The sequence below is a fragment of the Leopardus geoffroyi genome, chromosome A1 (genome assembly GCF_018350155.1).
Source record: "Leopardus geoffroyi isolate Oge1 chromosome A1, O.geoffroyi_Oge1_pat1.0, whole genome shotgun sequence".
In the NCBI taxonomy this organism is placed as follows: Eukaryota; Metazoa; Chordata; class Mammalia; order Carnivora; family Felidae; genus Leopardus; species Leopardus geoffroyi.
In genome coordinates, this window is record NC_059326.1 from 142,224,176 (window position 1) to 142,247,990 (window position 23,815).

Genomic DNA, 23,815 nt, shown 5'->3' on the forward strand with positions numbered 1-23,815 from the left:
AGCCTTCCTCATTTCAGTCAACAGTCCCCAAATTCTTCTAGTTAAAACCTGAACCTCGTGATTCCTTCCTCCCCTCGACCAAACCCTGTGAGTAAGACCTATAAATTCCCCCTTTCGCAATGTGCTCACAATTTACTTCCTCTTCAAACCCACTTACACCAACAAATTCCAAACTATTATCAAATTACTCTTAGACATTTCTAACCATCTCCATTTTGGTCCCTCTGTCCCCAGTTTCTTTTCTCCAATCTATTCTCCACACAATTCCAGATTAATCTTCCCAAAACACCACTGCAGTAATCACTTGTAATCCTCAACTCCTATTCTTAGAAAGGAAGTGAAATTCCAATTTTCTTCATACTCTAGCAACTACTTCTCAAATCTCATTTTCCACTGCTCCTTTCCAGGAACTCGGCTCTTTATCCACACTGGTTCACTCACTGTTGCCAGAAAAAAAAGGCACAATATTTTACCTTTGTTCTTGGCATATATCCTCCTAAGAATACTCTTCATCCTCTTCATCTTTAAACTCAGGGCTGTGAATTAGAGCCCGACATTGGGTGTGGAAATTAAGTTAAAAATAAAATATAAAAAAAAAAAAAAAAAGAACACTCTTCATCATTCCTTCCTTGTGTATATGCCCAAATCAAAGTGCTCTCCAGCAGCTCCAGCCTTCACTGATCATTGTCCCCTTTAATATCCTGTAGCACCCCTTATTCCATTTGACACTAGCAAGTACTAACTTTTTTTCTTAGTGTTAGCATTCTGAAACCTCAACTAGACATTTTCTAAGGCCCTCTTAGCTCTGGTTTTATGAAATGTGTGACTGTAGTATTTTCATCAATAAAATTTAACATATTAAAGCATCAGTTTAAATGAGAACACTGTTATGCAAATAAGTTATTTGCCACATGTTGTAATGATCCTGTTTTGAATTTGTTTCAATATCACTATTTGAAACATGTCAATACATAAGGGGAAGGAAAAGAGTATAAACGAGTCAATACATTTTTAAAGTAGATTTTATGATTTAGCATACATTGCATCTTAATGTAAGTCACTAATAAAACTGTGTCCTTGGCGGGGGGGGGGGGGTGGGGAGAGGAGGGGAAACATAAAAAATGTTTTGCAAACTGATACCTGGATACATGACCAACAGAAAACTGTTTTCAAAGAACAAAGGTACAAGTTCCAAAGTTCCAAAACCAAGGAAGTATGAGGGAATAGCACCCATGAACTCAGATAACATGGGAACTATTTCTCTATTTTGAAAACAAAGATACCCTATAGACAATTACACATATTGGACCATTAGAGAACTTAGAAAAACAGAGAAATAGGGGCACCTGGATGGCTCAGTCAGTTGGACATCCAACTTGAGCTCAGGTCATGATCTCACAGTTTATGAGTTTGAGCTCCCCATCAGGCTCTGCGCTGGGAGTTCAGAGCCTGCTTGGGATTCTCTTTCCTCTCTTTCTCTCTCTCTCTGCCCCTCCCCCACTTGTGCACACTCTCTCTCTCTCTCTCTTGCTCTCTCTCTCTCAAAATAAATAAACTTTAAAAAAAATGAAGCAATAGTACAAGAATGTAGGCATGGAGTCCTGTAAAAATTGAAGATGGGATCCAAAACAAGTGAAAGTACGAGTATAGGGATAAGAAAGTAAGAGGATACAAAATTAGATGGGGTGAAAAGGCCATCCATACCCATGGAACACAAGGGTCTTATATGCATTTAGTGCCAATAATCAAGCCAAAAGAGGCCTGGGTTAAGGAGGACCTGGAGATCTCTGCAGCGTGGGGTGTAAGGAAGGAAAAAACGAGGCTCAAAGTCTAGAGACAATGAGTGGTTTTGAACAGAAAGAATTTAGACTTGATTGTCACCAAGGTTTAGCAGGCAGGACAGAAGACGGGACTAGTATGTTACTATGAAGACTGGGAGACTTATGAAATCTTGAGGTATATGGGGTGGATGCCAGAAAGCCATAGAAAATAAAAGTAATATAAAAATAGAAGGCGTTACTACTGTTATTATTACTATTATAATGCTGGTTTGTGTCTCCTAACTCAAGAACAGAGGCTAAACAGTGAAGCCACTCAATAAATGTTTGGCAATTATGGTGATGGTGGTATGGAATAGAAGCATGAATGACAAAAGTAACTGTTAACTCTCCCACAATTACCTAGATGTATTTACTTATGTATTGCCCTGGTCCCCAACTTGAATTTAAGGGGGATAGTCAATTATTCATAATATGGAGCAACACTTTAAAATTTTATATGGGGATAGGAATGCAAGCTGGTGCAGCCACTCTGGAAAACAGTATGGAGGTTCCTCAAAAAACTAAAAATAGAACTACCCTACGACCCAGCAATTGCACTACTAGGCATTTATCCAAGGCACTCCGGTGTGCTGTTTCGAAGGGACACATGCACCCCCATGTTTATAGCAGCACTACCAACAATAGCCAAAGTATGGAAAGAGCCCAAATGTCCATCGATGGATGAATGGATAAAGAAGATGTGGTATATATATACAATGGAGTATTACTCGGCAATCAAAAAGAATGAAATCTTGCCATTTGTAACTACGTGGATGGAACTGGAGGGTATTATGCTAAGTGAAATTAGAGAAAGACAAACATCATATTACTTCACTCATATGAGGACTTTAAGAGACAAAACAGATGAACATAAGGGAAGGGAAACAAAATATAAAGAATATAAAAACAGGGAGGGGGACAAAACAGAAGAGACTCATAAATATGGAGAACAAACTGAGGTCTACGGGAGGGATTGTGGGAGGGGGGATGGGCTAAATGGGTAAGGGGCACTAAGGAATCTACTCCTGAAATCATTGTTGTACTATATGCTAACTAATTTGGATGTAAATTTAAAAAAAATAAAAAAACAAGTTAAAAAAACTGTCTATGGGGAAAGGAAAAATAAAGAAATTAAAATAAAAGAGTAAGGCTCAAGTCAAAATGCATGGCACAAAGCTCCATATACCTGCTAGTTATACATCACAAATTGTGTTCTAAGTTTTCTAACAGTCATTGTATAAAGGAAACAATGATATGCACTGATGATAAAAAATAATAAATTCTTTCTGATACTAAACTCAATACATCCATGGGAAAAAAAAAAATCTTCAACCACTGAGTTTACCTACTCCTTTTATTGTTGCTGTTAACATTTGCCAATCCTCTACACAATTAAGACATTTTAGCCACGAGGGATTATTCAGAGTGATTTTAACAACCACTTGGAAGCCCATCCAGTGTCCTTCTTTTAGGAATTTCTAAATTCCTTAGCCTAGTCTTCTTTACTGATCTCAGCTCCAGACAACTTTCAGCCATTAACTGACAGTCAAACCATAAATCACACCCAAACCTTGTGAATACCTGAAAGTACTCAATCTCTGAAATAGTGAATTAATAAAGCTCTCTGATGATTATCCTATCCTTCTAGGACTCTCACTCAGGTATTCGCACAACACCTATACCTTTAACTCCTTAGACACTTTGGTTCCCTGACCTTCTGTTTTTGTCTTCCTATCAGCCCCCTACTACCCTTTGCTTCTTTCCCACTCCAATTTAGATACCATCTTTAATTACTTCCACATCTTTTTTTTACCGATATCCTAAATTTCCTTGCTGAACTGTCATTCATAGCACCCACCAAGCAAAACTCGATCCCACTACATGAATTGACCATTTTCTTCACATTTATGCAAGGACTGCTGAGAGCTGCTGGAGAATAAGATCAGAGTGTTGACAATATAAATGAATGGTATCTAACCTCCACTAGGCAAGCCCTCAATATCATCCAGCAAGCCTTCCCGGTTTTCTGTCAGGACAACAGGCCTTAACCTATTGTCTACAGCAGCTACTTCAGACTTCTCGAACTTTTATCCCTACCACTTCCTCTCCCACTCTCATCAGATGATCCAACCATTTTTCCCCTCTCGTTAACAAAACGCTATACACTTACCCAGACTGCAAATCCAACCTTTCTTCCTTTTCTCTGTTGTATAGTTCTCTCTCTCGTTTCCGAACACCATTCTCTATTGCCGCCTTCCAGTCAGCATTTAAACATTCTCAACTCTTCCACCCTTAAAATAATAGCTCCTTAGATTCCATGTGTCCCTGCAATTCCATCCTCTCTCCCCCCCCTGAAAGCCAAAGATCTTCAGGGAAGTGTATTCCTTTCCTCACTTCTCACCCTTTTGTCAATCCACTGCAACCTGATTTCCCCTAACACTGCTGTTAGTACCACCACCAAGGTCACCAACAAGTGCCTTATCACTAAATCCAAGAAATATTTTCTCTGACTTCGTTTTACTGGACTAATCACCACAGCAGCTCACACTGCTGACCACTTACATCCTTCCTGAACACTCTCTTTCTTTGATTTCTGTTATAGCAAAACATACATAAGTTCCTTTTCTATCAGGAAAAATGAGAAATCAGCTCCTTCTGTAAGAATAGACGATTTAAAAGTAACAGAATATCTATCCACAAGACTGGAGGTTAAATAAAAAGTTTAAAACAAATACGTTTTTACTCCCTTATAACAATCTATAGTCATTATTCCCAAATCCTTGATATCCACACAGAATTCACCTAGTGTTTATTAACTTCACTTGCTTTTATGTGGCACAAATCAAAGATATTTTATGTAATTTAGTAGTTTTAAATGCTTGTGGATTAGAATTCAAAAAACAATAGTGTGAAGTTTAACAATAATTTGAAATTTAAAATATAAAGCAGTGGTTAATATGAAAACTAATAATGATTCTAAAATTTTAAGTTGAAAAAGTACACTGTATCAAAAACAAAACTTTAAGAAGTTTGGATGACCTTAATGGTGTTAAAAGAGTAACGGTAATTATGTGCTTGTTATGTGTCAGACGCTGCTGACTGTTTACATGTGTTAAATCTTTTAGTCCTCACAATAATTTAGAGAGTGTAGGTACGATTATCCTCATCTCCATCTTACAGATAAGGGAACCGAGGGCACAGAGTGGTAAACTAACCTGCCCAAATACCACTTATTAACACTATGACAAGTTTTCATACCAAGACAGAGAAACTGCAGGGTAGATGCCCTTAAGCATTGTGCCATACTGCCTCAACAAACCATAATGGACAATTTATCTGCCATATTCCTCCTACAGAGGTGGCTTTCACTCTTTTCCCATACCTTAAACACAATGCAAAAGCTCTGTCTGTATAATCAGCTTTGAGGGTTTCCCCAAACTTCATTCTCTCTTTTTGGTCTTCTAGAGGGGCTTCAATTGCCCCATTTCTTTCAACGTTGAATTTACTAAGATTCCTCCTTGGCCTTCCCTTTACATACCACACACCTTCCCTTCAATGGCTTCCAAAATCATCTACTGATTGTTGATTCCCAAATCTATTCTAGCCTAGGTATCTCTACTGAACGCCACATCCATGTATCTAACTGCTTAATGGATGCCTAACTATTACCTTAAACTCAACAGGTCCACACTGGAACTCAACACTTTCCCTCCTCACTCCAAGACTGCTCTATCTTCTGTGTTTTTAATACCATTTACATCGCTGACCAATCCAAACACCCAGTGGAGGCAGAGTGACCTTCCTAAAATGCAAATATCACTCTGTTGCTCCTCCACTTAAAAATCCTTTGGAGCCCCTTACTGTGCAAACCACCAGGACAAAGTCCAAATTCCTGAGCATGTATGTGAGACCCTTCATAATATGGACGCTGATTACCTATCAATCATCTTTTACCAGTTTCACCTCATTTCCACTCCAACTGTGCTCCAGTCACACAGAACTCTTTCCGGTACCCTATATAAGCCCTAAATCCTTGCCTCTAAACCAGCAGTGTCCAACAGAATATCCTATGATAATGGAAATGTTCTTTATCTGCACTATTGAATATAGTAACTGCTAGTGATGTGGCTACTGTGACTCAGAAACTGCATTTTTAAATTTTAATTAAATATTTACATTTGGCTAGTGGCTACCGTATTCAACAGCACAGCTGTAAACACATGTATATACTATTCCCTCAACCTAATATACACAGGTGTGTGTGGAAAGCCCTGGTCATTGCCACCATCTAACATCATCAGTATTGATTCTTTTGTTAGATAATTCCCTTTATTTCTGTGATTAATAATTAATAAGGTCCCACTCTACACAAGACACTATTTAAAACCTGAAGTGAAACTAGCTATATAATTTCACTTGTAAACTGCAGCTGTTCATTTTTCTAAAAGTTACTGCTTCTTTCAAGATAGTGGCTTAATGACAATTTGTCTTAAAAGGACTAGCCTTTAAGAAATGAACAGACTCCATGTATTAGTAAATGAAAAAAAAAATCATAATGCTATATTACACTACAAAAGCATACACCTTTGCTTTTAAAATACAGAGCATGCATATATGCAAAAGAAAAAGGACAAGGAAGATCTGTAATATGTTAATTGATTCTCTTTGGGTGTTGAAATTAGGGGTGTTGTTTTTTAGCTAACTTGCAATTGCCAAATTTTCTATAAGGAAAAGAGCTAACAGCCCAGTGATTCTCTCCTCTTTGTTACATCATCAATTTTTCCTCCTGTACATCAGACGGTTCCATGAGAAAACAAGATAAAATAGTTTTTCCCATTTAAAAAAAAAAAAAATCCTTTGTCTTAACATCCCCTTCCAGGTACCATTCCATTTTTCTGCTCCCCTTATACTTTAATACATACTAACAGCGATTCTTCTCCTTTGTCTCTTAAACCCACTCCAGTCAGGTTTTCAGTCCTACCTCTGCATCTGAACTGCTTGTCAACATCACCAAAATCTTCCACACGTACAAACTCACTTGTCAGTAATCATGTTACTTGACCCTATTGGTACCGTTTGACACAACTGCTCCAGGAATGCCCCGGGGCTTAGTACTCTGACCTTTTCTCTTTCTCCTCAGTGCCTCGTCCAATCCATGGTATTTACTACCATCTAGAACCTGATGACTCAATATATATCACTACTCTGAATCCTCCCTTAAGCTCCAGATTCATTCATCCAACTGCCTATTTAATATCTCCACCTGGATGTCTAATAAGCATCTCAAACTTTACATGCTCAAGCTCTTGATTCCCCTCCCCTTTAAAAACTTCCTCTTCACACATCTTGATTTTAGTGGACAGCCAATTGCAAACTTATAGCTACTTAGGAAAAAAACAAAACAAAACAAAACAAAAAAACCTTGTATCCATCCTTGATACCTTTTTCTGTCATACACCCAAATCATCAGCAAAATCTCACTGGCTCTACCTTCCAATTTAACCCTTTCTCTCTATTACCACCAATCTGATTTAGTCATCATCTTCGCTTGACTGGATTACTGCATTAGTCTCCCTGCCAGTCTCCCTGCCTTAAATCTGGAGTCCATTCCTAGTTCAGGAGGCAAAGCGATACATTTAAAAGGTGAGCTGGATCACCTCACTTCTCTGTTCAAAACCCTCCAATAGCTTCCCTTCTCAGTCAGTAAAATCAAAGTTCTTACAATGATTTACATGGCCCTATGCAATCTGGTTCCTTACGTCTGTGACCTCCTCACCTACCGACTTGCCCCCTCCTCTTCACTCACTCTGCTCTAACCATACTGGCCTGTCTGTTGATCCTCACACAGGTCCAAAATTCTCCTACTTCAGGGCCTGGGCAGTTACAATTTCTTCTGACGCAATACTCTCCCCAAGTGTCACCGCTCACTTGCTTCAGGTCTGGGCTCCATTAACAAATTCTCAAGGACATTTTCCTGACCTTGCTATTTCAAACTCCAACCCAATCTCCACCCTAACCGTCTGTTCTCTTTCCCTGCTTTATTTTTTGCCACAGCATTCCTTATCACCAAATGACCAACCATACATTGACCTCTTTGATTGTGTTCCATGAAAGCAGGCATTCTGCCCATTACGTAATCCCCAGCATCAAAAACAGTGCCTAGCATACTGAAGCCATTAATATATGTTAATTCAATAAATTACTTCTGTAATTTTTTTAGTTAGTGAATAAACACTGGACATGAACTAGTAGGTTCCAAGTACCCCACAGACTATAATCTTCTTGATGCGTGAAATATAGATGGCACACAACAGGCACTTAATAGTTACTGATGAACTTCTAAATGCCCATACTGCTCAAAACCTTCCGATTGCTGCTCCTATGATTCAAAGTTAAATCCAAAGCCCCTACACAATCTGGCCCCCTACCTCTTTGCCCTCATAGTACTAATTTCCCCCTCATCCCTCATGACCAAACTCTTAATCGAGGCTTTAACAAATTTTGAGAAAATCCATTCCTAGAGTAAAGCTGGGTAAAGTGTAGCTCAGCCTACTTCCAAAACCCATGATTTTGGAATTGGCATTATTCATGAGTCTCTCCCTTGTCCAGCTGCCATGCCACCGCACTCAGCTGAAAGATTAAGGCACCGGCCTTCTAATTAGGTCAGTTCCTATCGGCAATACAAACAATCATCCCATCAATAGCAGACATTGACTATAAATTGTTCATTTCTGTATACCTATGAACTTTTTCCAGCTGATATGCTAAATAAGTCTTCCCTAAATACACAAACCAATGAACGTTACTTATAATCATATGAAATAAAGGAAAATCATTTCCTTCTTGATTATTCTACTTTGGGTGCTTCACTTTAAATTCTGAATTTGGACTACGGGCAATTTGTTTTTGTCAGTAGTTCATTTATATACACAAATGCAATACTGTCAAATTATTTCGCTATAATACATTTGTCATTCCATGATCATTTGTAACTTTTCATGCAGTAAAAAAAAGAACATTTCAACCAACCATCTGTCTTCTTTTTCTGTTTTGTTTTAATCATTCATTCTAGTAGTGTTGCTCTAAATTCTAAATACTTTTTAGAAATAAGGGACGCCTGGCTGGTTCAGTTGGTAAAATGTGCGACTCTTGGTCTTGGGGTCATGAGTTAGAGCCCCACACTGGGAGAAGAATTTAAGAAAAAACAAACAAGGGGCACTGGGTAGCTCAGTCAGCTAAGCATCCTACTCTAGATTTTGGCACAGGTCATGATTTCACAGTTCACAAATTCGAGCCCCACATCAGGCTCTACACTATGTGTGTAGAGCCTGCTTAGGATTCTCTTTCTCCCTCTGTCTTTGCCCCTCCTATGCTCTCTCTCTCTCTCTCTCTCTCTCTCTCTCTTTCTCTCTCTCTCTCTCAAAAATAAATAAATAAATAAAATTAAAAAAAAAAAACAAAAAAAAAAACAAAACAGGGGTGCCTGAGTGGCTCAGTCAGTTGAGTGTCAAACTTCAGCCCAGGTGATGATCTCACGGTCCGTGAGTTTGAGCCCCACATCAGGCTCTGTGCTGACAGCTCAGAGCCTGGAACCTGCTTTGGATTCTGTGTGTGTCTCTCTCTCTACCCCTCCCCTGCTCATGCTCACGGTCTCTCTCTCTCTCAAAAATAAACATTAAAAAAAAAAAAAAAAAAAAAAAACCTGCCTAGAAATAATGCAATATAACACATCTTGGGAGTTAATTGTAAGGCTTGAAATTTAAATATTCCAGATTTTCTCCCTGGATTTCACCAGATCAGTGATCTTAAAATAACATACTCTGTATCAAAGATGAATATTTCATGGCTGAATATTTATTTTTTATTTACTTTATCTTATTTTTACATTTATTTATTTTTGAGAGTGTGAGGGAGAGCACGAGGAGAGGAGGGGCAGAGAGACAAGGAGACAGAGAATCCGAAGCAGGCTCCAGGCCCTGAGCACAGAGCCCGATGCAGGGCTTGAACCCACGAACTGTTAGATCATGACCTGAGCCGAAGTCAAACACTTAACTGACTGAGTGTCTTGAGCCACAGATTGAGCCACACAGGCGACCGTTGGCTGAATATTTATTAAGATATATAGTAAAAGTCAGAACTGACTCTCCCCCAAGAAGAACAATAAAATGGAACACTTTTAATAATCTGTTGGAAAATAGGAATCTCCTTACAGGCACTATTTCATCAATTTTCTTGTACAATGTGGTAAAATCTTACTTGATTTGAAGTATATTTCAAGAATTAAATTATAGGAACCCTATGTACCAGTGAAATGACAATTTTTAACTTGAGTAGTTGGTCTTATAAAACTAGCAATCTTATTTATGTGAAGACAAAAACAACTACCTCATCTAACTGGGAATGCATTGCAGATACCATTACACAGTTTCTTCTTCCATTAACTGCCATCTTGGGACACATGGAATTAACCAAGTCAAAGATCAATAAAACACTGACATTGCCTAGAATTTTATGTGCCCTTTACAAATAAAAAAGGTGAATCCAACTTACACACATAACATGGCAAATATGTTGTTAAAAACAATAATATATTTGGACATATGTCCTTCAAACATAATTGAAGCACAACATCATGCTACAGAAATCATTAGTGGAATCTATTTACATACTTGCAAGCCTGGACTTCTGAGCACAAAAGAAAGGAATTAACAATGAGAAACCTATGCCTCTTCCTAATAGGCTGACAAACAAGGGCTCCAACACTTGTAGCGTCTCAAACTAAAATGTCTGACATATCAAAATTGCAGCATTTCCATTTTGTTCAGTACTGTTTACATAAGTAAAGTCTTAAATATCTTTTGGTTAGAAATATCACACTGAAAAGCTGAGAATTATGCAATTTAACATTAATAATATACTCGTATTATTATTAGTTCACTTTTAGCTTTATCTCACCAACTAAATTTGAATTTGTTTTTCAATGTTTATTCATTTTTGAGAGACAGAAACAGAGCGTGTGCAGGGGAGAAGAAGAGAGAAAGGGAGACACAGAATCTGAGGCAGGCTCCAGGTTCCAAGCTGTCAGCATGGAGCCCGACGCATGGCTCAAACCCAGGAACCGTGAGATCATGACCTGAGTTGAAGTTGGATGTTTAACCAACTGAGCCACCTAGGCGCCCTAAATTCTAAGCAAGAATAAGGTCTTGTCTTCAAAGCAAGATAAAGGTCTTATAATTGTTTTGTATCTTTGTGCTGAAAACACATAAGAATGAACTATACATATGGAATAATCCCTAACGTGCAAATAACTGGCTTGTATTCTTCAAATGTGCCAAAGTAGCAAAAGACAAAGGTTAAGGAACTATTTTGAAGAGTGGAAGAGAGACAAAATTTCTGATTGTGGGGCACATGGGTGGCTCAGTAGGTTAAGTGTCCAACTCTTGATTTTGGTTCAGGTCATGATCTCAAGTTTGTGGGATCAAGGCCCATGCTGGGCTCTGTGCTGAAAGTGTGGAGCATGCTTAGGATTAGGTCTCTCCTCTCTCTGCCCCTCCCCCAGTCATGCTCGCTCACATTCTCTCTCTCAAAATAATTAAAACACCTCCATGACGTTTCCAAGTCAATTAGCCCTAACACAGTAAAGATTCAAGTAATGCCATAAAGAAAATGGCTGTTCTGGAACTATATACAATTAATTTCAGGGTGATGCAATAACACATCAATAATGTACAATACAATAAGGATACCAAACCAGGTTTCCTTCTCTATATGGTCCAATGAATCAGTCATGCTTTATTTTTTTTAACTACACTAATCACAGAAACAATAAATATTAGTAGAATCTGAACCATTCAATTGAGTAAAGGATGTGAAAATATTTATTAAGAAAAATTGTAAGATAAACACTTTGCTCACAAATGATTCTTTCACATAAACTATACCATCTAATAGTATGTATGTGTAACTACATAACCGAAAAATACAGGGTGACTTAATGAGATACAATTATTAGTGAGAAATACTAGGACAAGTGAAAACAAAGTAGAGCAAGCTTTGAACAACTGGAACTATAAAAAAGCATTAGGGGCACCTGGGTAGCTCAGTCAACTGAGCATCTGACTCTTGATTTCAGCTCAGGTCATGATCCCAGGGTTGTGGCATCAAGCCCCACATTAGGCTCCATACTGAGCATGGAGCCTGCTTGAGATTTTGTGTCTCTCTCTGCCCCTCTCCCCTGCTCGTGCACTCTCGCTCTCTCAAATAAAAATAAAAAAAGTTTTTTAAAGCATTAAATGAAAAAATAATAAAAATATGATATAATCCCTAATTAAAATTAAATAATATAAATAAAAAATGGAAACAGTCACACAAAAAAGTTTAGAATCTTGTATGAGACACAATGACTCTTTGACGTATGTCCCAAATAATAAGTTACTATTATTACAGCACTGACATCTGGGACTGGTTTATCTTTATTTTTAATAAAATACACTCAAGAACATCCCTATAAAAAGGTTACTTTCATTCAGCTGCACTTCCATATGCCTTTTTGAACGAGAGAACAAGTGACAGAGATAAGGTTAGATTTGCTGTAATTACATAGAAACCACAGACCCATGTAATCTTCCTAGGGGATGCCACTAAGAAACACTGATATGAAGGATTAAAATGTTATATATAATCTTCAAGACTGATGTTGTAAAACTGACAATAAATAAAACTTAAGTTAAAAAAATAAGCTAGGCTTTATTCACGCAGTACAAATACAATGATGCGGTACTGACTACGATGTATCACAGGACATAGTATGACTACAGGAATGCATGGCAGCCCGTTTGGGGTCTAAATCAGCTCTGTGAATCTAAACAAATGAAAAATCCACCCCCCTTTCAACAGAAACTTAAAAATGCTATTTTTTAGTGTGTATGAGGGGGTACTGCATTGCTAAGTTACTAGTTACTAAGGTTCTCTCTTATTATTAAACCCAATGGCCTCTTTTCAGGCTTCATTCTATTTATCTTCACTATGTAACTCCTAACATAGGTGACCACTTCCTCTTATTAACTTTCCCCTTAGCTCTGCCACCCCCAGTTTTGTTTTTTTGTTTGTTTGTTTGCTTGTTCTTTTAAACCTTCCTCTGGTTTCCCACCCGTCAGAGCGTGGTCTCTTTCCCTAGTTCCAACCTTAAACGTTGGTATTCCCTCAGTCTATGTCTAAAATGCCTTCTTTTCTAAACAAGAGAAGTTCTCTGGCAGGGGCAGGGGTGATGGGGGAGTCATTCGCCCATTCCCAAGCTTAATTACTGCCTACAGCTCATAAATATCTATGTCTCATTTGAACATGCACTTTTTTTGCAACTCTCCTGGTTTCTACATACTTTGCTTGAGGAACTCCCGCTTTCCTCCACCTGGCAAAAAAACTTCTTAGGCTTTAAGAACTAAAATGTCACCACCTCAGTGCAGCTTCCACTAGCTTTTCCAAATACTGTTAGTTAATATTCTAGTTTAGAAATCACTTTCAACTCTACCATCTTATGAGAACCTCACAAAATAGGCAAGTATCAACACCTTTCTAGAAAAGAGGACACTGAAGTTTCAAGAGATGAAGCAGGGCACCTGGGTGGCTCAGGTGGGTTAAGTGTGTGATTCTTGATTTCAGGTCAGGTCACACAATCTTACAGTTCGTGAATTTGAGCCCCACATTGGGCTCCGTGCTGTGTGGAGCCTGCTTGGGATTCTCTCTCCCTCTCTCTCTCTGCCCCTCCCCTGCTCATGCTCTCTTTCTCAAAACAATAAATAAACTTTAAAAAAAAAAAAAAAAATGAAGAGATCAAGCAAAGCGAACAAGGAAACGTTACTCCAAGCAGAAAACAGGAACTTAAACCCAGTTCTCACTCCAGGTCCAATGCTCTTTCTAATACACCATGATACTCTCAAAGAAGATTCAGAAATTTAGTAGTTTTATCATTGTTAAGAAAAATACGCCTCCTGTTTCTTTCTAGAAATTGTTTAATCTAGAAATAAAATTATTAAAATTATTTTTTAAGTTTATTTATTTATTTCGGGGAGAAGGGGCAGAGAGAGATGGAGAGAGAATCCCAAGCAGGATCCGCACTGTCACCACAGAGCCCCGATACGGGGCTCAAACGCACAAACCATGAGATCATGACCTGAGCTAAAACCAAGAGTCAGACATTTGACTACTAAGCCACCCAGGCAGCCCAAAAAATTATTTTTAATTGTACACACACAGCCAAACTGGCTAAGATAAAAGAAGAACTTCTTTAAGATAAAGCAGGAAAATAATTTAGGAAAAAGCTAAAAGCAATAAAAGTTTACAACAATCCCAAAAGAAAGAAACACAGAAAGAAAAAAAAAACTTTACATCTTAAATGGAAAAACTGAACATCTTGAAGCCAATAATCTACTATACAGTCTTGATTAACCAATAAATGACGTACAGGATCTGCTTTTATAAAATGATCTAAAAGTCCACAATTCTGGTTTTTTTTTAAAGGAAGAAAGGCACACACAAAAAATTGATAAATAAGATTAAATTCAGAAAACAAAAATCATCAGTAATTCTGTCACTAGGAAGTGACAGGCATCCCTGAGGTGGTTAGTGAAGGATCAAAGGACACATAAAGCTTTAAGACAAGAGGCCAAAGAACAGATTAGAAGAAGTGGGAGAGGTGGAAATCAACATTTTGCTGCCACTGCAGTAAAGAATGGCTCAGGAGATTCATCAGTGGTAGCTGTATCTAGGAGATGGTGGATTTAATAAGGAGCAAGACATGTGCACATCTGAAAGTATCCCCCCATAGAAAGACTACTGGAGAAAAAAAATAGAGGACGTTTTTACACTCTGCCTCCAGATGCAAGTCTGAGAAAGCCACATCACTATGGGAGTTTTCTAGCCAGAGGTACATAACACGAATCTAAACATGAGGAAACACCAACAAATCCAAAGTGGTTAACATGCTGTAAAATAACTGGCTTGTATTCTTCAAATGTGCCAAAGTAGTGAAAGACAAAGGTTAAGGAACTATTTCAGATTTAAAGGAGATTAAAAGAGATACAACAACTAAATGAAGTGCATGATCCTGGATTGGATCCAGGATCCAATCATGCTGTACTAGACAGAAAAAAAATACTAAAAAAAAAAAAAAAAATTATTTATTGAGACAAATGACAACACTCAATTACAGACTACAGATTGTACTGATATTAAATTTCCTCAATATAAAAATATTGTCCTTAAAAAAATGAAAAATGTAAAAAAATCATTGTTCTTAAATACATACCAAGGTATTAAGACTAAAGAGACAGAATGTATACAACCTATTTTTCAATGGATCAAAAAACAAAATATTAATGTATATGTGTGTATGTGAGTATGTGGAGAAAGAGAAAAAGCAATGTAGCAAAAAAAAATTTTAAGTGATGAATCTACATAAACGGTAGGTCTTTGTTCTATTCTTGTAACTTTTTTGTAAATCTGAAATTATTTCAAGGTAAACCATCAAAAATTAGAGCAGAGCTTGCAGATGAATGGATGGAGAGAGTCAAAAGGGATAACTTCCAGGTATGAAATAAGTTGGTCATGGGATGCACTGTAAGCTTGGTGACTACAGTCTATAACACTGTATTGCACATTTAAAAGTCACTGAAAATAAATCTTAAAAGTTCTCATCACAAGGAAAAAAGAAAACTGTAACTATGTATGGTGACTGACGTTAACTAGACCTATTGTGGTAATCATTTCTGAATATATACAAATATTGAATCATGAAGTTATATACCTGAAACTAATATCATGTTACATGTCAAGAATACCTCAGTTAAAAAAAAAAAGGAGGGGAGGAATAGGATAAGCTTTAAGTTTTTTTACTTAAATTTTGTCATTTGGTTGGGAAAAAAGTCAAAAAATATCACCATTTTAAAAAAGAATGTAGGCTGAAGAGAGGTTAAAGGAACACTTCCAGAACAGGGGTCTCCTTGCTCATATACAATCCCACTAGGTTTGCAGTTCAATGACCAAAATGTTTCTAATTCCTGGAAACTTCAAGGTAATACATGGTCTACGGCTACTTTTCAAAGTTTTAAACTTTTAATAAGTTGTATGCATTCTCTAATAAAAGCACCATAAATGTCATCAAGGGTTAAGTAGTATATAAAGAACTTGAGAGAATGGGCTCTGAGATTAGGCCTGTGTTCAAATTCAGAGTGCAGTGTTCAAGCTCTGTGATCTTGGACAAGTTTTAACCACTTGCGCTCCAATTTCCTCATCTGCAAAATGGAATCAGTCAAGTATCTGGAAACAAGCCACTGAATTACTAAGGAGGACTGAATAAGATAAATGTAAAACTGTGCACAAAAGCACAAGCACTCAATAAATGTTAGCTATTTTTACTTTTTCTTCAATGTTTATTTTTGAGAGAGACAGAGACAGAGTGTGAACAAGGGAGGGGCAGAGAGAAAGGGAGACACGGAATCTGCAGCAGGCTCCAGGCTCGGAGCTGTCAGCACAGAGCCCAAGGAAAGGCTAGAACTCATCAACCTAGACCATGACCTGAGTCAAGTTGGACACGTAACCGACTGAGCCACCCAGGCGCCCCTTAGCTATTTTTATTTTAAATCCAACCCGCTTGGTCACCTCAACAGCACTGGTCAGTCAAGGCCATACATGGTTGTCCAAACCAGGCACAAATCTGACAAAATAGGAAGTCAGAAACTCAAAGAGAAAAACATCTTAGATGTTAACAAACCATAAAAGTAAATTAATCGTAAGCAAATCAAATGCAAAGAAGACTGAGGCTGACTTACAGGGTAATTCACAGCTGAACATTTTGCTAACAGAAGTGTGCAACTGCAACAAGCTCCCCATTAGAACAATCCATCATTCTAAATGCACTGAATGAAAAATGAAGAGAAATTATCTTACCTGAGAACAAGGGGAAAAAAACTGTACTCCACATGCTGTATATAAGATTTCAGTCAGCTTAATACAGTCAAAATGTAAACCCAATTTCAACTACTAGCAACCTTCCAGACTGCCTGTTCTTGTTAGTAAAAATTTAAATTTAAATTATACTCTTCTGACATCTACAAGGCCATCAGCACAGCTACTTTAGCTTAATTTAGCATGAATCTAGTGACAGCCTATTATGTGACCATAGTCTAGTACTGAGACATTAAAAATAAGAGAAATGTAAAAATGATTACAAGAAAATTTAAAGTTACCAGAATTCTGTAAGTTTAAAATCCCTCCCACCAAAAAGTTTGGGGGTGTTTTCTTTCCATTTTTCGGTGGTACTCATTTTTCCTTTTACAAAACTAAATGCACATTGTTTAGTATTTGTCTTTAAAATTCACATTATTTGGGCGCCTGGGTGGCTCAATGAGTTAAGTGTCTGATTTGGACTCGGGTCATGATCTCGTGGTTCGCGGGTTGGAGCCCCTGCGTCGGGCTCTGTGCTGACAGCTCAGAGCCTGAAGCCTGCTTTGGATTCTGTGACTCCCCCTCTCTCTTCCCCTCTCCCGCTCATGCTGTCTCTCTGTGTCACTCAAAGATAAGTATTTTAAAAAATTAAAAATAAATAATAAACAAATTCAAACTCATTATTAATTTGTAAAACCTAAAAATTTGTTCACAGTCATACTTTTCTCTACTTATATGCTTATTACTTTGGTGTATTGCGGTTTTTCTCCCTTGTAACGCAAAGGATATTGTCCAAAAACATGAATGTTCGTACAAAATAGTTAGTCCATTCATAAAGCGCCTAAAACACCTACCTCCACGCTCCTACACTCCAGAGTGAGAGAAGAGTTTCCCATACGCAACAAGCACTCTAACGCGTCCTCTCAACTCCTCAAACACCTTTTTCACAATAACGCCCAATTCTCGCAAATTTGATCCAGCAAATATTAAGTAAGCTAGAAGTGTTTGTTCAAAAATCAGATTCCGGTGCCCCAGACCAGACCAACTTAATGAGAGTCTTGGGGATGAGACCTGAAGCTCTCCAAACGGTTCCTTCCTCGCTAAAGTTTGAAAACGACGAGGGACCCCTACACACACTCCAAACTCTCCCCCACAACTCCCACCACTCCCAACTGACTCAACCCCACCCACCAGCGGGAAACGCTACCGCCCGGCTCCCGTGCGGTCTCAAAACGCCCCCACCTTTCTTGGGGTCCAGTCCCAAACCCGTAGCCCGCTCCTCCGGGGTCCCCAGCTCCTCATTCCCAGCCCCACACCCCAAACCTTCTTCCTCACTTCTTCAGATCGCTGCTAAAGAGGCCAAAGGCGCCGGAGGGGGAAATGGTCGAGGTCGCCTCCTGACCCAGCTCCGTCGCCTCCCCTCCGCCGGACTGCTCACTGTAAGCAAAGCTGTTGCTGGACATTGCTGCGGTGCTGGCTGGGGTCGGGTTGGTCCTGCCGGGGCTTCTCCCCGAAGAGCTCCTGTCCCGAGGACGCGGAACAAAACTAGTTCGCGAGCGGAGGGGCGCTAGCTAGCGCTTCCGGACTCGTCACGGCTCCCTTAGACGACCTGGCGACCCACCCCCTGCGCATGCCCAGTGTGCAGGCAGGCCGGAGCCCACCCCTCCCAGGCCTTGACTGGATTTGCCTTCTCCGGGTTTTTGAGGTGGTTGAGTGGCTCGGTCCCAGGCGGTGCGGAAGGGAGTCGGTGGGCGGAACCAGAAGGGCCTCTCGGCTTTTAAAGTTTTTCGGAGAGAAATACCCATTGTATCGAATTTGATCCCTTAAGGAGGTTTCCCCACCCGGGACACTTTTACTTGATTCCTTTAGTAAACCAATAGCTTTCAGATTTCTTCTGAAATGCCATTTAACACACCTGATCAAGTGTCCTAAATGTAAGACGATCGCTTTTCCTTTCGTGGGCTGGTTTCTGCTCCACTTCCTCCTGCCAGCATTGCCTTACTTTCACAGCCGTCCCACGCAAGCCGTTTCCCTAAAGACTGTGCCTTTGAGAATCCATTGAGAAGGGTTCGTTCCAGTGAAAGGTTTGAACGAAAATCCAGGGCCAGCAATTCCCAGGGGCTAAAGGAGCGCTTCCTACTGGCCTCTGACCACCAAAAATAAAATCAAATAGAGCCACCTCGGGCGCCAGGTGTACTGTATTATCTGGACACGTCTTTACTTCTTGCTTTCCCACTGTCAGCACTCTCTAACATCTGCTAGGGAGCTAACGCTGAATGTTGCCTGGCCTCAGAGTAGCACTTGGTAAAGCCTCTTTCTGGCATAAGGTCCCCCAGGATGCCAGCTCAGAGAGGTTTCAGAGCCTTCCCTACTTTTCCCTATTCTTTCCCCCTCTAAGTTAGCCTTAAGACCCAAAGGCCAGAAACAGTTAGGACCTAGTGAAACACAAATTGGGGCCCAGCCTCTCTAGGAGGAGGGTGGAGCCTGTTCAAGGATCAACTCCTCAAAAGGCCAAGCAGAAAATAATGAAATACCACTGCACGCCTGCTAAAATAAAACCTGGAAGACTTAAAAACTCTAAATGTGACAGATAAGAACTCTCACTCATTACTCGCAGGAATGCAAAGTGGTACAACCATTTGGAAGATACTTTGTCACTTTCTCATAAAATTAAAAATATTCCAACTATATAATTCAGCAATACCAACCCTTGATATTTGCGGGGGTTAAAAATATGCCCACCCCAAAACCTGCACATGGATGCTAATAAAAGCATTATTCATAATTACCAAAACTTGGAAGCAACCAAAATGTCCTTCAGTGGGTGAATGGATGAGTAAACTGTGATCTATCCAGACACTGTAATATTCCTCAGCGCTTCAAAGGATATGAGGTATCAAGCCAAGAAAAGACCTAGAGGAAACTTAAACGCACACTACTAAGAGAAGCAAATCTGAAAAGGCAACCTACTATATGATTCCAACTGTATCACATTCTGGAAAAGGCAAATTATGGAGACAGTAAAAAAAAATCAATAGTTGTCAGGAGTTGGAGAAGGGAGAGGGATGAATAAGCAGAGCACAGAGGATTCTTAGGGCAATGAAAATACCCTGTCTGATACCATAATGATGGATACATGTCATTATACATTTGTCCAAGCCCATAGAATATATAACAACGAGGGGCACCTGGGGGCTCAGTGGGTTAAGCATCATAATCTTGATTTGGGCTCAGGTCATTATCTCACAGTGGTGAAAATGAGCCTTGTCCGGCTCCACACCTAGTGGTGTGGGATTCTGTCTCCCTCTGTCTGCCCCTCTTCTGCTTCATACACAGCTCTCTCTCTCTCAAAACAAAAGCAAAAACAAAAACAACACTATAAAACACCAAGAGTGAACCCAAATGGGAACTATGGACTTTGGTTGATAATGATGTGTCAACGCAAGTCATCAGTTGCACCAGATGTACTACTTTGGTGAGGATGTTCATGATGGAAAGGTTATGCATGTGTGGGGGTGAGAGGTGTGTGGGAAATCTCTGTACTTTCCTCTCCATTTTGCTGTGAACCTTAAAATGCTCCAAATAAAGTCTTAATTTAACAAATGAAAATTAATTTAAAAAATAAAGGCGGCACTGTTACTGTGAAACACCCATGACCAAGACCCAGTCTTTAGGTGGAGAGGAGGAAGCATCCTCCAAACTTCACAGTCTGGTCAAAACTTGACAGGTTTGGGGGCATCTGGGTGGCTTACTTGGTTAAGCATCCAATTTCGGCTCAGGTCATGATCTAGCAGTTCCATGGGTTCAAGCCCCCCATCAGCCTCTGTGCTGACAGCTCAGAGCCTGGAGCCTGCTCAGATTCTGTGTCTCCCTCTCTCTCTGGCCCTCCCCTGCTTGCACTGTCTCTTTTTTCCTCTCAAAAGTAAAGAAACATTAAAAAAAAAAAACTTGACAGGTTTTGGGGTGCCTGGGTAGCTCAGTTGGTAGCTCCAACTCTTGATTTCAGCTCAGGTCATGATCTCACAGTGTGTGAGATCAAGCCCCATGTGGGCTCTGTGGCAACAGCACAGAGTCTATTGGGATCCTCTCTTTTCCTCTCTCTGCCCCTTGCCTGCTCTTTCTCTCTCTCAAAATAAATAAATGAACATTCTTTTAAAGTGACAGGTTTTTATTTCAGCTGTTAAAATGATGAAGTTTATGGGGCGCCTGGGTGGCTCAGTCAGTTGGGCATCCAACTTCGGGTCAGGTCATGATCTGGCGGTTCCTGAGTTTGAGCCCCACGTGGAGCTCTGTGCTGACAGCTCGGAGCCTGGAGCCTATTTCAGATTCCATGTCTCCCTATCCCTGCCCCTCCCCGACTCATGCTGTGTGTGTGTGTGTGTGTGTGTGTGTGTGTGTGTGTGTGTGTCTCAAAATAAATAAACATTAAAAAAAATTTTAAATGATGAAATTTATTATTTTATTGATGATACTGGTCAATTTATGGAATGTTACCTATTGCTAATTATTCATGATGATGATAATGGTGGTAATAATTAAGATGTACTTAATGGATGGCTTAATAGATGGCTTAATAGATGTACTAAGCATGTAAGTGATTTACATATACAATATAATTCATTTAATAGTAAAAGAAGCTAGCTTTGGTTTCCTTTATCTATAAAATGAGGACACTGATAAATACATACCTTACAGAATCTCTGGCATATATATCTGGGTGTAGAATATCTTGAATGTAGATTACTGAATGGCCACTTAAAATTCTCTTAATTTATTTAAGAATTTTAGATGGCCCTAATCTCAGAGACAAAGGTTTAAGTTATACAAAATGATCTTGTTGTTCTACTTTTTCTCATATTCCTAATACATTGAATATTTTGATTTGGTCCTAGGTTTTGGAAAAAGGTTAAGTAGCTAGGTAATATGTTTAGCAAGAGAGGCACTGCTGAAGGACGGGTCCACTGGAAATCTCTTCCATCATGCCCCGTGTCTTAGGCTCACTTACAAAGTCAGTAAATATAACGTTCTTTTCTGCCATATTGTTTTCACTGAGAGAACAACAGCCAGATCCAGGTTTGAACCCCAACTACGTCACTAGCTAAGATCTATGTAAGCAGGCAAGTTATTAACCTTTCTGAGACTTAAAGCCTCTAAAATTTATTAATTCTTATTCTTATTTAAAAATATAACTCTTGGGGCGCCTGGGTGGCGCAGTCGGTTAAGCGTCCGACTTCAGCCAGGTCACGTTCTCGCGGTCCGTGAGTTCGAGCCCCGCGTCAGGCTCTGGGCTGATGGCTCAGAGCCTGGAGCCTGTTTCCGATTCTGTGTCTCCCTCTCTCTCTGCCCCTCCCCCGTTCATGCTCTGTCTCTCTCTGTCCCAAAAATAAATAAACGTTGAAAAAAAAATTAAAAAAAAAAAATAAAAATATAACTCTTGGGACACCTGGATGGCTCATTCGGTTAAGCATCCGACTTCCGCTCAGGTCATGATCTCATGGTTCGTGAGTTCGAGCCCCAGGTCGGGCTCTGTGCTGACAGCTCAGAGACTGGAGCCTGCTTTGGATTCTGTGTCTCCCTCTCTCTCTGCTCCTCCCTCGCTACTACTCTCTCAAAAATAAATAAACATTTTAAAAAATTTTAATACTAAATACATACATAAATAAAAATAAATTTATGACTCTTTTTGGGGTGCCTGGCTGACTCAGTTGGTTGAGCATCTGACTCCTGATTTTGGCGCAGATCATGATCTTACAGTTCGTGAATTCCAGCCCCAAGTCGGGCTGTGTGCTTACAGGGTGGAACCTGCTTGGGATTCTCTCCCTCTCTCTCTGCCCCTCCCCTGTTCGTGTTCTCTCTCTCTCTCTCAAAATAAATTTTAAAAAATAAAAATAAAATTCTTTTTTTAAAAAAGGAAAAGAAAATAATATTTTCAGCATACTGTTCCAGGTAGAAGTTAAAGTACCTAACTTCTTTTGTAGTTTTGTCAACTACCTAACTTCTTTTGTAACATTTGGATTTGCCCCTAAATGTTGAATTTATTAAGTGTTGTATACTCACATACTCTCTTAGACACCAAAAAGTACTCTCCAGGGGCACCTGGGTGGCTCACTCAGTTGAATATCCAACTTTTGCTCAGGTCATGATCTCATGGTTCATGTGTTTGAGCCATGCATCGAGCTCTGTGCTGACTGCTCAAAGCCTGGAGCCTGTTTCACATTCTGTGTCTCCCTCTCTCTCTGCCCTTCCCTTGCTCACATGCTGTCTGTCTCTGTCTCTCTCGCAAAAATAAGTAAACATTAAAAAAATAAAAATAAAACTACTCTCTAATTGGGGTGCCTAGATGGGCCAGTCAGTTAAGCATCCGGCTCTTGACTTCGGCTCAGGTGGTGATCGCATGGTTTGTGAGATTGAGCCCTGTGTCGGGCTCTGCCCTGGCAGCAAGAAACCTGCTTGGGATTCTCGCTCTCCCTCTGCCCACCCACAATAAATAAATAAGACTTAAAAAAAAACTGTTCTCTGATTATTAAAGCTCTGAAATTATATTTATAGGCAGAGAGGAAGCTGAATTTTTATTAAATCCATTAACAAATGCCTATGGAACTTGTCTTGTGCATGGCACATGCTGGAGATATGCAGGACACACACTTGAGGAAAAGCCAGGCCTTGTCCTCAAAGACATTTTAATAACAATAGAGGAGATAATCCTCCACGTGAGTATGTCTACTACTACAATACAGGCAGTGATGGTGAAAGTATTTAATGTGAATATGTTAAAAGAGACTTAATTTTTCATTTTTTTGAATTATATCATTTAATATCATTTATTCACATCTCATTGTTGTGTTCAATTATTTTATTAGGGGCCAGGCACTCTTTTAAGTGCCATGCATGTTGTCAATTCATTCGATCTTCAGAGAATCGTGTGCGGTAGTTATCACTAGCATCCTCATTTCACAGGTGAAAAAAATTGAGGAACTGGGCTTGCGACAAGTTACACAGCTAATAAATAGCAGAGCCTGACTTCAACCCTAGAGCAGACGTCAGAGTCCACACTT

At 39.4% G+C, this 23,815-nt stretch overlaps 1 protein-coding gene across 2 annotated transcripts in view; it reads right to left on the reverse strand.

The window, feature by feature from the left end:
• AP3B1 (adaptor related protein complex 3 subunit beta 1) overlaps positions 1-18,433 on the reverse strand; it is a 262,517-nt gene extending 244,084 nt beyond the window's left edge. The window contains exon 1 of one of the 2 annotated variants that reach the window (XM_045496395.1): positions 18,096-18,433. In XM_045496395.1, coding sequence (XP_045352351.1) covers positions 18,096-18,223 — 128 coding nt within the window. In that variant the 5' untranslated portion in view covers positions 18,224-18,433. The remainder of the gene's footprint in view (positions 1-18,095) is intronic. The other variant, XM_045496398.1, reaches the window with a different exon arrangement.
• Positions 18,434-23,815: the final 5,382 nt, after the last annotated feature.